This window comes from Gopherus flavomarginatus, chromosome 5 (assembly GCF_025201925.1).
Source record: "Gopherus flavomarginatus isolate rGopFla2 chromosome 5, rGopFla2.mat.asm, whole genome shotgun sequence".
In the NCBI taxonomy this organism is placed as follows: Eukaryota; Metazoa; Chordata; order Testudines; family Testudinidae; genus Gopherus; species Gopherus flavomarginatus.
Window position 1 is genome coordinate 41721632 of NC_066621.1, and position 13319 is coordinate 41734950.

Here is a 13319-nt window from a genome sequence, read left to right on the forward strand (position 1 = left end):
GGCTTTGTAATTTTGTACGGTCACACACACACACACACACACCCACCCCTCTCTTACACAGGATTTCAAAAGTGTCAAGCCCCATGTGAAGTGGATAATAAGGGCTGCAGGGACAGGACACTTTGTCTACTTCCTGAGAGGCTGGAACAGCTGTTAAATGCCTCTATGTGGTTTTAGTCTTTAGGGTAGATGCAGATGAAGAAGTCAGTCATCTGCTTTTCTATGGAGATAATAGAGGGCACCATGTGGACCTGTTTGCACCCTGCCAGAACCCCTTTCCAGTGGTAGATGGGGCGGGCTAGCTCAGTGGTGTGAGCATTGGCTTACTAAACCTGGGGTTGTGAGTTCAGCCCTTGAGAGGGCCATTTGGGGTAAAAATCTGTCGGGATTGGTCTTGTTTTGAGCTGGGGGGTGGACTAGATGACCTCCTGAGGTTCTTCTAACCCTGATATTCTATGATATGATTCTAGGAAGACATGAGCCCCCTGCTCCTGCATATGGCCCTGTGCCCAGTCAGGAGCCAAGCTGTCAGGAAGAGGGCTCCTGAGATGCAGCAAGGTGCCTTCATTTTATGTTAGCCGCAAAGACCAGATTCAGCCCAATGGAGTCGGCTTTGGCCAGCTTCACCTGGCCTAGCCAGTATGAGGCTATGAAGATTATAGAACTCTTGTCTCTTCTGAGATGTGCCAGTGCCTGTGTCACCAGCAGCAGATATTAAGATCCACAGGAGCATTCTTCTCCCGGAGGTAGAGAGAGGCCCCTTGCTAACATCATCTATTCTCCATGCTATCAGCAGATGGCTGGTAGGTTCTTGTTCAGGGATGTGGCAAAGAGAGACCTCCCTCTCTCTGGTGTCCTTTGAGACTGGGCTCTCTAAGGAACTTCCAGCCTTTTCTAATGTATGGTCGAGAGAGATGGGGAGGACTTGAGACGTGGCAAAGTGGAGCCATCCCTGAATCCTGAATGTTCAATACTAAGTCTACCATAGATGGTGGCTTATTTGCTGAGTCCTCAATTGAAAAGATGCAGCAAGAGAGAAGAAAAGGCTCCTCCCATCCACAAACCTTCTTATTAGCAGACACCCAAGTGTGTCTACTCAGAGATTGAAAACACTCATATGTGGAATACGGGATCAATGAGAGCTACAGATGCACGTGGATTGAAATCCACACATGACCATGTGGTCCCCACCATCCATTACTACAGCTCTATGATTTCCCCTCTCTCCCCCCTCCCATTCCCAAATAAAAGAATCTTTCTAGAAACCCATGGCAGGGACTGGACAGACAGAAGTTCTCATTTTCCTCTCTGCTTATCTCCTGCAGGTTTTGTGATTGCCATTTGACAGCTGCTTCCTGTGAGGTTCTCTCCTCTATTCTTGGTACCAAACAGACCTTGGTTGAGTTGCACCTGGCAGGAAACAGCCTGGGAGAATCAGGAGTGAAGCTGCTGTGTGAGGGACTGAAGCATGTGAACTGCAAACTGCAGAAACTGAAGTGTGTATTTACCATTTTTTTCCCGTAAAAGCCTTCATGGAGTGTGAGGATGGTGTAAGTTGGCTCCCTGCAGGTACATGAAGGGGGTGTCTACATTGCAAAAAAGACCCACAGTAGTGAAGTCTCAGATCCTGGATCAACTGATCCATACTACAGAACTAAAAACAGCTGTGTAGTGAGGCAGTGTAGTTCCCCTCCGCCCTGGAGCGGGACAAGCCCCTCTGGAGACCAGAGTGGGCGGAGCTAGGGAGTTCGGAGCCCACCCCTCAGAGGGTCAGGCGGCGACTCAGAAGTATAAAGGCTCGCCCTCAGAGCTCACTAGAGAGCCAACCGCCGGGCAGGCCAGACGTCTCCAGCCTAGCCCACGACTGGGAAAACCCCGCGGATCAAGGTGCACTCCAGGACTGGTCTGACTTGCCCTGCGCTTACTACCCAGAGGAGGTGCCGGACCTGCCACTCTCCCACTGCCCCGTGGAACCCATGATACTGGACCCCCCGGAGGACACCACCCTGACCCAAGTACTACCCGATGGGGAGTCTGGAAGTAGCCTGGGGGCAGCCAACCCTAGTCTGCCTGTAGCACTGCCAGAGTCCATGTCGGTGTGTTGTGGCCAGGATCCCCACTGACACTGCAGCAGGTTGTCTACTGCTGCTAGGACCCCAGGCTGGGATACAGTGGAGTGGAGTGGAGTGGAAGGGCCTGCATCCCCTCTGCCACCCAACTCGTGGGTGGCGGTCTCCCCCTCTCCCAGGCCTTGGAGACTTGGGCCTACTCTTGTTGCTCAGCCGTGCCTGAGCGCCTGACTCCATATTGCCCCACCCTGACTAGGGCCTGGGCTTGCTACTATTTGTACTGTTGTTGCTCAGCCCTGCTTGAGGGCCTTAGCTCCTGACTCATTGTTGCTCTGTCCTGACCCAGGGCCTGGGCTTATTTCTATTGTACTGTGGTTGCTTAGCCCAGCCTGAGGGCCTGAGCACCGGACTCACTGTTGCCACACCCCGACCCAGGACCTGGGCTTACGGTGCTTATTCAAGTTACCGCAAGGGCCGCCAGGAAAGACTCCCATGGCCAGACGAATTCCCCAAACCTCAGCAGTGTGCAGTGAGCCGGTGTGGCTCCCCTCCACCCCGGAGAGGGTCAAGCCCTGGCCAGCACCTCTACAAGCAGTGTAGACGTTCCTGCTCAGGCTGGAGCCTGGGCTCTAAGATCCACTCCCCGTGCTGGGTTCCAGCCCAAGCAGAAACATCTGCACTGCTATTTTTAGATCTGTAGCACAAGCCCTGCAAGCCCAAGTCAGTTAACCCAGGCTCTGGGACTCACTGCAGGGTAGATACACCTGGAGACTGAACAGTGTCCCTCCAGCCTCTGGTGTGTCAGGGGCTCCTAACAGTCCGCTAGCCTATCATGTTTGGTAAATGGAATTTATCAATAAAGATGGGCACATATTGGAGCAGTAGTTCCAATCTTCCTGAATCTGAAGAATAAATCATCATATATAAATGTCATCTCCCCGCCCCTTGTGCACCTTTTCAGTACCCAGCTCAGTGTGTGAACTGTAACATTCACCGTTTTCAGCTCCTGCCGGCTGAGGTGTGTCTGGCCTGTGAGGTACTCACAGCAGGAGGTGAAATTATTCTCAGCAGAGAGAAATCACCAGTTTGTAGAAAGACCTTGGACACACAGCGCCTCTGGGTAATAGAAAAGCATTTAGTCACTATTGTCACAATAGCCACTGCAGTAGCTGTTCTAATAATAGATGAGGCTCTCTGGGTTACATCAGGTAGCTGTGACATTCCAGCAATTGATGGGCCTAATTTTTCAATAAGCAATATGCCACTTGATAACCATGTCATAGTCTTAGAGTAGGTGGCCACATGTAGTGAGGCGGTTGCCCCACTCCTAGGTAAATGGGTTAAAAGCAGCTCTGGAGAATGCTCCGGCTAGAAAAGAGCTAATTCCCAGACAGCCAGCAGGAGGTGCTGCACGGGAGTGAGTCGTCGCATCGCTACACCACAGTTTTAAGATCCATGAGGGAGGTAAACCCCGCAGAGTGTTCATGAGAAAGGTACATAGATGCTTCAGCATGTAAGGCCGGGGTGTCTAACTCACTTGAAGAGAGCTGAATTCTATGGTTACCTATGGTCCATAGGTCAGGCTATAAATACTATATTCTCTCCGTGATGCACAGTGGAATGCCCCCCTCATGTCAGAGATCCAGTGGAGAATATGGCCTTTATGTAGTAACTAAATGTTTTGTTACTATTTATTGTTTGTTTAGTGCTTTATTATTGCATTCATCATCAATGGAAAAATCTGCTCACCTTTAAGTCCATTGGTTTTCTGCCTTTAGTTTCTCTTCATTCTTCATCCTCCCCTCTCTGCCTTCTCTTCTGCTGTCCCCTGTGTGTTCTCTGCATTTCCTTCCTTGCAGCAACTTCCAGTTCCCAACCAGGCAGGCTTCACTCCCATCCCCTAATCCCCTATTTCACCCACTATAATGATCATTGATTCAGTAGTTGATGTTGGCACTGAAATCTCACTGGCGAGCAATAAAGGTGATAGTGCAGTCAGATTACTGGGGGACAGGAGAGTCCCCATTCCTGAGTCATTGCTTCAGGCTCTCTGCAGACTCAGGTTGACTTAACTGCATTGGTTACAAACTTGGCTCACATTGGTGATCTCTGTTGCCATGAGGGCCAGAAATTTCCTTGTCTGTGGGACACTAAAACAGCCTGTAGGTCAGATCCAGCCTATGTTACTTACATTTGAAACTTCTGGGGGATCTGAGCCCAGCTTCCTGCCTCCCATGTGTAAAACGGAATGCTAAATACCTGACAGAGTGGGCGATGAGAACTCCCACTGAGATGAGTGGAGCAGTTCACACCTCTCGGAGCTATTGTTTCAGTCTGTTTTCTCTTCATGCGGTGTTCTCATTCATCTGAGAATGTCTCATTGAGATGACTGGGCCAGTTCATGCCTCTCTGAGCCTACTATGTTGCTGATGGATGCGTAGAGCCTCTTCCTCATACACTAGGCCCATATTTGGGGGTCCTCACAGAGACACCACATAAGAACATAAGAACGGCAATACTTGGTTAGGCCAAAGGTCCATCAAGTCCAGTATCCTGTCTTCAGACAGTGGCCAATGCCAGGTGCTTCAGAGGGAATGAACAGAACAGGTCATCAAGTGATCCATCCCCTGTCACCCATTCCCAACTTCTGGCAAATAGCAGCTAGGCACTTCCCCTGGCCCTTCCAAGCTCACTGAGAAAAAGTTTTGAACATTTTCACAGATGCATTTAGGCATTCACCAGCCCATTGAAAATGCAGCCACGCTCTACCCTCACCTTCAGCTTAGCTGAACGCACACTTGTGGAACACAGGCTAATGGACATAACAGATGCCCATAGAAGGATCCCAGTGTAAACTTCTCTTTTACAATCCCACTTCTGCCAACACCAAGGTTAAGATTCATTGCTGAGCTTCTAAGCAGCGCAGCAAAGATCTCACATTCCAGAGGGAGGGTGGAGCTAAGTGGATTTAAACCACCTTTATGCCTCCCAGATTCAGGGCTGCTCCAGGTATTGGAATGGTTCCCTAGTGTAAACCAGAGCAGCTCTGAGATCCCCAGACTGCTAATGGACAATTCTGCAGCTTGCAACTGATGAGAATCCCAATAGCTGGCAAAGCAGAGTAATTGTTCTAAAGGAAAAGTGATTTTGATTCTGGAAGAGTCTGTCCACACAGGGAGCTATTCTGGTCAATGTCCTTGTATAAACAAGCCCTCAGTATCTAGCCATTATGTTTAAGGCCTGATCTACACTTAAAATTTAGGTCAACATAGCTACATGACACAGAGGTGTGAAAAAGTCAATTAAAATTAAAATAAATTAAAAATTCAACCCCTGGTGTAAATACAGCTAGCTTGAGACAAGAGGACAATGTATCTTCAGTTTGTCTATTTGGTCATAGTCTCCTTGGTCTGGGTGATATTTCTTTCTAATCCACTGAGATTTTTATTCTACAGGAAGGAGAAACTCTAATTTACAAATGGCTTCCTATACAATTCCCTTATTCTTCATTTTCCACACCAGTCTCTATGCATTTTTTATTGATACATTGCAAATCCTTAGATTAAGGGTCATGGGGACTATGATAAATGCTTCTTGGCTTTCCACGCTGGAATTTCGTTGAGAGGAGAGGACTGGATAGACAGACGTGCTCATTCTCTAATCTGTACATCTGTCTCTTTCAGATTGAAGGCTTGTAAACTCTCAGCTGCTTGTTGTGGGGAGCTCTCTTCCGCTCTCAGCAACAAGCAGTTGCTGACAGATCTGGACCTGAGTGATAATCAACTGGGAGCCTTGGGAATGCAGCTGCTGTGTGAAGGACTGAAACAGCCAAATTGCAAACTGCAGAGACTAGTGTAAGTATTGACCAGTTTCCTTTATGTACAGACCTTGGCAGGAGGTGTGATGGGGTACGATAAACTTTCTGCAGGTACGTGGTGAGGCTAAAAGCTGAATGTCTCCTATTAATGCCTCAACTGGGGATACTTTCTCCCCACCCCCAGGCATGTGAGAGCAAGAAGGAGCCACTACCCAGGAGGACCCTTGCAGTGAATAAAAATCACCACTTGCAAACCAGGACAGCTCTGATCCCTCTGTTAACAATTTCTGCTCATATCCCGTCATCCCCATATCCACTTCTCATCCCTCTCCCCTGCTCTGTAGGGTAGGTGATGGGAGGGAGAGGAACAGTCTCTATCCCTGAAGGCAAATGACATGTCCTTCTAGAGCACCGTCTAGCTGAGGATCTCAAAACACTTACAGAGCTGAGGGGATTCACCTCCCACCCCATTGATCCAACTGGAGACAAAATAATATAAGATTCATTTAAGTCAGTTCCTGCTGCCTTGATCCCCTCCTGCTCCTCCCTCTGTCCCTGACTCTCCCCCACCATCCAGGCTTGTGACCTCCCTGTTGATTTTTACTTCCTCACATCCCCCCACCTACACACAGGCTGCCATTTAATCTTCTCGGTTCTCCATCCATGTCCTCCCGTCATCATTCAGTGTGGTAATCTGACTGGCACACAACATCCTGATGCTAAGGTGCTCCCCCACCCCATCTCCAAGTTTTACTGTTGACTCTAACAAGAATAGGATTTGTCACCATTCTGCAAATCTTAATGGTAAAAAGCTTCAAAAATCCTCTCGCCTGTGGACAGGAGAAGGTTCTCCATCAGCCTTGGCAGTGCCATGTTTGTTCTGTGTCTAGGCTTAAAACCCAGCTGGATATTGCCAATGGACAGGTGAAGTTGGATGCAACTGTTCAGTAACTGCTTGACTAGATTGCTCAGAAACAGGAGACCTGATGATACTGGGCATTCGCTTGTAAGGCTGGTTACATCAAGCAATGATTCTTAAGTCCTGCTCAGGTTACTGCGTGCTCCAGGTTGGGGGAGCAGATTTCTATCCTCAAAAGCAGACAATGACAGTATTTGTTAGTAGAGGTTCTAGATGCTCTTGCTCTGAGCTGTTCCTAGGGTACGGCTAATCAGGACGACCGCTCTGGGCCCCGCGCTTTGGGGGCCTGCGGGCCAGAGCAATTGGCCAGCACGGTTGCTCCCAGAAGTGACAAGTCGGTCCTGGAAGTGATGTATTCATCACATTCACCCTGGGCCCTGCACCCCCCTAGGGATGGCCCTGCTTTTGCTGTCCTGCACTAGCCACAGAGATCAAGGATCAGAGTCATAGGCAGAGGCTCAGATTTCCTCTAGCATGTCTAGGATTCCTGTTTTGTGAATGAACAGAATTCTGAGGAGGGTTTTATGTTGTCCCTCATGGTCAAAGAGGCCATCCTGGATGTGGAAGATCTTCTCCGTGAAGTGGGTACAGTTCCCCCGCTGAGTGGTGCTGGGCTCTGGAGCTAGGAGGCATCTAGGTTAGCAATGTTATTGACAATCCAGAATAGTTCTGTGGGGTGTGACTTGGGGCTTGTCTACACTGCCCTGCAGTTCAGACTACAGGGGTGTGAAGTGCAGCATGCACCAAAGTGCTGTGCCGTAACTCCCCCATATAGACAATGCAGGTGCAAACAAAAAGGTACCTAGTGCATGCTAACGTAGTCTTGTTTGAAGAGGACTATGTTAACACAAGCTAGGTTCGCACTAGAACCATCCACACTGGGGAGCTGCGTGCACCAGAATGCTGCTGTTGCAATTCACACCTCCATAGTCCAACTGCATCAATGTAGCCTTGGTGGTTGCTATGGAAGAGTAGGAGGAGGATCTGTTGGTCTCCTCCATGGCCAAGGAGCAGGCAAAGAATTCCTTGTTCAGAAATCTGTTTCTTCTTGAGTGTTCTCAACACTGACGCTTGGGTTTTCTTGCCTCCTTGCATCATCTTGTCACAGGAAGAAGAAACCACAAAGCTCTGTGAGGGCCATACAGAAAGAAAGTGCTTCAGAACCAAAGTATTCATGGCTGTGGTCAGTCAGTGAATGTGATATCTCACTGGTTCTTCTAGTCCTTCGCTGCTGAGCTATGGCATCAGTGCTTTGTGGGTCTAACTGGATCAGTGAGCTCTCTAGGATGGACCATGATGTTAAGAAAAATTAATTAATTAATAGGCAGCAGATTTAAAACAAACACATGGAAGTATTTTTTCACACAGTGCACACAATCTGAGGAACTCCTTGCCAGAGGATGTTGTGAAGACCAAGACTATAACAGGTTTAAAAATAAACTAGATAAATTCATGGAAGATAGGTCCACCAGTGGCTGTTAGCCAGGATGGTGTCCCTAGCTTCTGTTGGCCAGAAGCTGGGAATGAGTGAAGAGCACTTGATGATTACCTGTTGTGTTCATTTCCTCTGGGGCACCTGTCACAAGACAGGCTACTGGGCTAGATGGACCTTTGCTCTGACCCAATATGGCTGTTCTTTCTCTTTTGGAGGTGGTAATATTCCATCTCCTAGAACCAGAAGGGACCTTGAAAGGTCATTGAGTCCAGCTGCCTGCCTTTACTAGCAGGACCAAGTACTGATTTTTGCCCCAGATCCCTAAGTTGCCCCCTTAAGGATTAAACTCACAACCCTGAGTTTAGCAGGCCAATGCTCAAACCACTGAGCTATCCCTCCCCCCTTTCACTATGAAGGTCAGGATGTGACCAGCTGAGTGTGTGTTCAAGGCCTAGAGACTACCTGTGAGAATCCAAAGGTGAACAGGGCAAATAGAAAGTTTTGTGCATTGGATCAGATCAGTGCCGGCACTACCATTTAGGCGACCTAGGCAATGGCCTAGGGCACCAGAATTTTTGGGGGGTGGTATTTTGCCGGGGGGGCAGCACGTGGGTCTGGTGGACCTACCGCAGTCATGCCTGCGGCAGCTCCACCGGAGCCTTTCCAGCAGCGGACCGTCCGCCGGCATGACTGCGGTAGGTCCACCGGACCTGTGGGGGCGGCAAAATGGCCGTCCGCCTAGGGCGTCAGAAACCCTGGCGCTGCTCCTGGATCAGATGCATTGTCAGTTGAATATTTAAGCCTCCAAGAATGAGGAGCCTCAGGAACTGCATCATCATGTCAGCCAGTGTCTCTGTCAGCTCCTCCAGAAAACTTGAGCTCTCTGTAGGTAATAGATCTGTGCTATTGGGATGTCTTATTGGGCTTGTCATTGGTCTCTCAGAATAAGTAGATGAACTCAAAGGATTTTGTTACGAAGGAGCTTCTTTTGCATTTGAAGCTGGATAGCAATAAAATTGGCTCTCTGCCACTGGAACTGCCTAGTCTGGGTCTGTAGGGCCCTGTGTCAGCTGGAAGGATGAAATGATCCAGCTCCCAGGCTGCAGTGCCAGATAGCCAGGCTCTGGTGATGCAGACCAGGTCAGGGATCTAATTGAAGCTGATAAACGTCTTTTAAGCCACTAACCTTGCTTTGTTCAACACAAGTTTTGTTCCTGAGGTGTGCCTGTGTCTGTAGTAATTTTGTGTGCAGTGGCTGAAACTCATTTGCACTGGATTGGTGGCTGGTGCCTAGAGTAATGCTTTCCAGAGGCTGGCTTGTATTTCTTGTGTGTCTTCCATGTAAATCTTGCATTGGGGTGGAAAAATCTTATATCCATGAGAGACTCCCACAGTCTTTTGCCCACAGGAAGGCTATGTCTGCACTCGGAGCTGGGGATGTGATTCCCAGAGTGACTAGACGCACTTGCACTAGCTCTCATCGACCCAGCGTGCTAAATATAGTGATGTAGTTACGGTAGTGCGAGCAGTGGCATGGGCTAGCTGTTCCAAGTATGTATTCATGGGGGTGGGGATTGCAGGAATTCGCCTCCCCACAGCTGTTCACGGCTTTTGCATTTTTGCTTGGGTAGCTCCAGGCCTTGGATAGTCAGCTTCCTGAATTTCCCAGACACAGTTCCTCAGCTCAGATACTGTGCTAGGACCCCTCATCACTACTTCTAGTGTCTATCCATTGATAAGTAGCTCTCTGCCCTAGAAGCCATAGGCTATGTCTGCAGTTGGAGCTGGGGGTGTGTGATTCCCAGCTCATGTACACACATTAATGCTAGTGACGATATGAGCTAGTGCACTAAAAATAGTAGCCTAGCCGTGGCAGCATGGGCAGCGGTGAGCAGCGGCATGAACTAGCCACCTCCACCCAGACATTTTTGAAAGTTAGGTGCAATTTCCTGTATTTTAGAAGCTTTTCATATATTTCCAAGTCAGAATGCTGTGCAATAAAAATAATGTAATAATATAATCCATAATACGAGCACAGCTGGTGTTCATCTGGACTTCTGTGCTAGGATAACTTGCTGGTGCATCAGTAAGGTACTGCGAAAACAGATGTGCATCAAAACCACAGAACCCCAAAATATATATGATTATTTCAGGTAGATGCAGGCATGAAGTATTCTAAAACCTAGCACCAGCACTGGGGAAAAACTTGTGGAGGCAGTGCTAGCAATTCTATAATTAAGTTTGCATTCAGATTTACAATTAGAGGACTGAAAACCCATTATTTTACAGTAAAGATTTTGAGGTAAACAAAAATCAGGTTATTCCCTCCTCTAATCTCCGGACAAATGGACTCCCATGCCCATCTACCATTCCTAACCAGGCTACAGAGACCCCATTGTCCTATGGAGTCATGTCGTCTGATATATAATATTGTTGCCATCTCATAATCTTATCACAAAATTTTGATATTTGATGGTTTTTCTTAAAGTCACAGTTCCTGGAGTCATGTGAATAAGTCAGCCCCTCACTTTTTAAAAACAAAGGCGAAGTTTCTAGCCCTTGTGGTTACAGATAAAGCCTGAAAACACAAACCCTAAAGTCTGAAAAACCAGAAGACAAAGAAAAAGAATCCAAAATGTATTTGTAAAAAAAATCCCATGAAATCTAAGCCGATATCGTGACTTTTTGGAGCCTGACTCATGATTTTGGAACTTTTGGGGTTGGCCACATGCTATGAGTGTATTTTATTGCAACGTTTTGGCATCAAACTTGATATAAAATAATGCAACAGAGTGCCACTAGGTCTCCCCTTTACTATTTTTAGTTTTTCTCTGCTTGAATGTTTTCTTCCCTCCTTTTCTCTGACTCTTTTTTCCTCATTGTTTTGTAGTGTCTGTTTTTACCCTCCAATTAACTTCTCTCTTCTGATATTTTCCACCCGCTAAACTTCTCCATCCATCTTCCCCATTTTCCTCCTCCTGACCCTTTCATAGAACCTTCCTTGAAACTTCACACTCTCTCTCTCTCTCTCTCTCTCTTTCTCTTTATAGTGCAAGCTGTGGGGCTAATACAGGAAGTCACACCCAAACCTGGTTCTGGGTTCTCATTGGTCAACGGATGGGTCTTGGGACAGAGTCTGGGGCTGGATTTCTGGCTCATTCCTGATGCTGATTGGTCAGAGAAAGGAGATGCTAGGTGGGGCCACCTGTCAGAATGGCTGTGATGAGCCTCATTTGCTCTCTGTTGGATCTGCTCTGCTTTTGTCTCTCCTGCAGGTTGAGATTTTGCGGTCTCACAGGCACTTGCTATGGGGATCTCTCCACTATTCTCAGCACCAGCCAGAGCCTGACAGAGCTGGACCTCAGTTATAATTTTTCTCTGGGAGAGGTTGGAGTTCAGCTGCTGTGTGAGGGATTGAAACATCCAAACTGCAAATTACAGATACTGAGGTAAGTAATATTTGGTCTCCTCTGTGTATTTTCAGATGACTTCTATATAAAGCGCTTCACAGGGGCTGTAGCTGGTGTCTGCCCCCTGTAGGTGTATGGAAAAACTGAGAGTTCACTGTCTCTCCAGCACCATTGTCAATGGCTCACATCACACACCCAGCCTGCCCTGTTTGGAAAATGGAAATATTAAGCAAAGGTGGGCCCGCAGCAGACAGCTGGTAACACAGTCCCGGTCTTGGGAGAATAAATATTTTTTTAAACTAATTCTTTAATATTGGGCATTTTTTTTAAAAGAGTACTCTTACCCTTCCACTAACAGCCCATTTCAAAGATAACTTTAATGACTTTGACACCTTTATATATTAACATTAAAACTTGTGACACTTTTCTGCCCAGATTTAAAGCCTTCCATGGCATCAAAGCAGCTGAGTGCAGATACCCCAGCCCAGTGAGTGGCACAAGCTGCCTCCTTTTGAGGCATCTGTCAATCCGAGTATGGTGGGTGGTGTTGTAGGAGTGATCTGTCACTAACACAGCCTCCAGAGAGACCCCTTCTCTGCAGCACATTAGATCCAAAGCTGGTGGGGAGTGGGCAGTGCACCAGGTTCACAAGGCCATTATTTCACCTTGTGCTCTACTCCCTACAGTGTATTTCCCCGTGAGTTCTCTAGTCTACTGTGACGATGGCCTAAGTCATGGAGCTTCCACCCCTTCCAAGGGGAGACTAGTCCATGGACTATTGCAGCAGATCTGTCAGAGCAGCACAGCTGTGAAGCAGACACACTTCAGTTGTGTATCTTCCCTCCCGCCCCTCCACCCCCCTATCACTCGCAGTGAGTTATTGATTCCCCATCCTCCTCCGAGCTGTGAGGGAGAGACGGGGCACTTGCCACCAGGGAGAGGTGCCACCATCACTCTCTGCAGGGCTGTGGGGGAGGAGAGGCCAGTCGTCACTGATGGTGGAGAAAAAATAAAGAGCCCTGAGACGAATCCTGTCCACCTACGTACTGACAGGCAGAGCTTTGAGGCCCTGCTTGGGGGCAGGTGGGGAGAGATGGGGACAGAAGCAGCTCAGCCCTCCGTCCATGGGTCTGATGTTCTGGGGAGAGAATGGGGGTCCCTGGATTAGGAGTTGGTGGCATTAACCCCAAACCTCCAATGATAGACAGCAGCTGCAGTAAAAGAAGGCTGATTTTGACACTCACTCTGCTGGTGCTTTTGTCTCTTGAAAATCTGCCCCAAAATGACCCTGGGGAACATTTGGGGCTGGAGAGCTTATTCTGGCTCCATTTGCTTAAACCAGAAGGGATCCAGAATGCTAGCAATGAAAACATTTGAACTATTTTCCAGCCATGACCTTCCCCTTCCCAACCCAGTAAAAGCAACCCCACAACCTGCCCCCTCCCTTCACTCCAACTGAACAGTCACTTTTGGAGTGCTGGTAACTGTCATAATGGGCCAGACTGTGCTCTCAGCTGCTGAGTGTTTGCAAGTCTGCCTTTATTGACTGCAAGGGATTTGCTTCAGAGTTACACCAACGTGAATAAGAGCTAAACCCTGCCTGACAGGTGTGCATTAAAGAAATCCACACTAATGGCCTTTCGTGTTTTTATTCCCCCTAGCCTCTACC

The 13319-nt window shown here is 48.1% G+C and overlaps 1 protein-coding gene across 1 annotated transcript in view; it reads left to right on the plus strand.

The window, feature by feature from the left end:
- LOC127051014 (NACHT, LRR and PYD domains-containing protein 3-like) overlaps positions 1-13319 on the plus strand; it is a 53420-nt gene that overhangs the window by 20736 nt on the left and 19365 nt on the right. Inside the window, 3 exon segments of the mRNA XM_050952801.1 lie at positions 1326-1496; positions 5753-5923; positions 11516-11689. Coding sequence (XP_050808758.1) covers positions 1326-1496; positions 5753-5923; positions 11516-11689 — 516 coding nt within the window.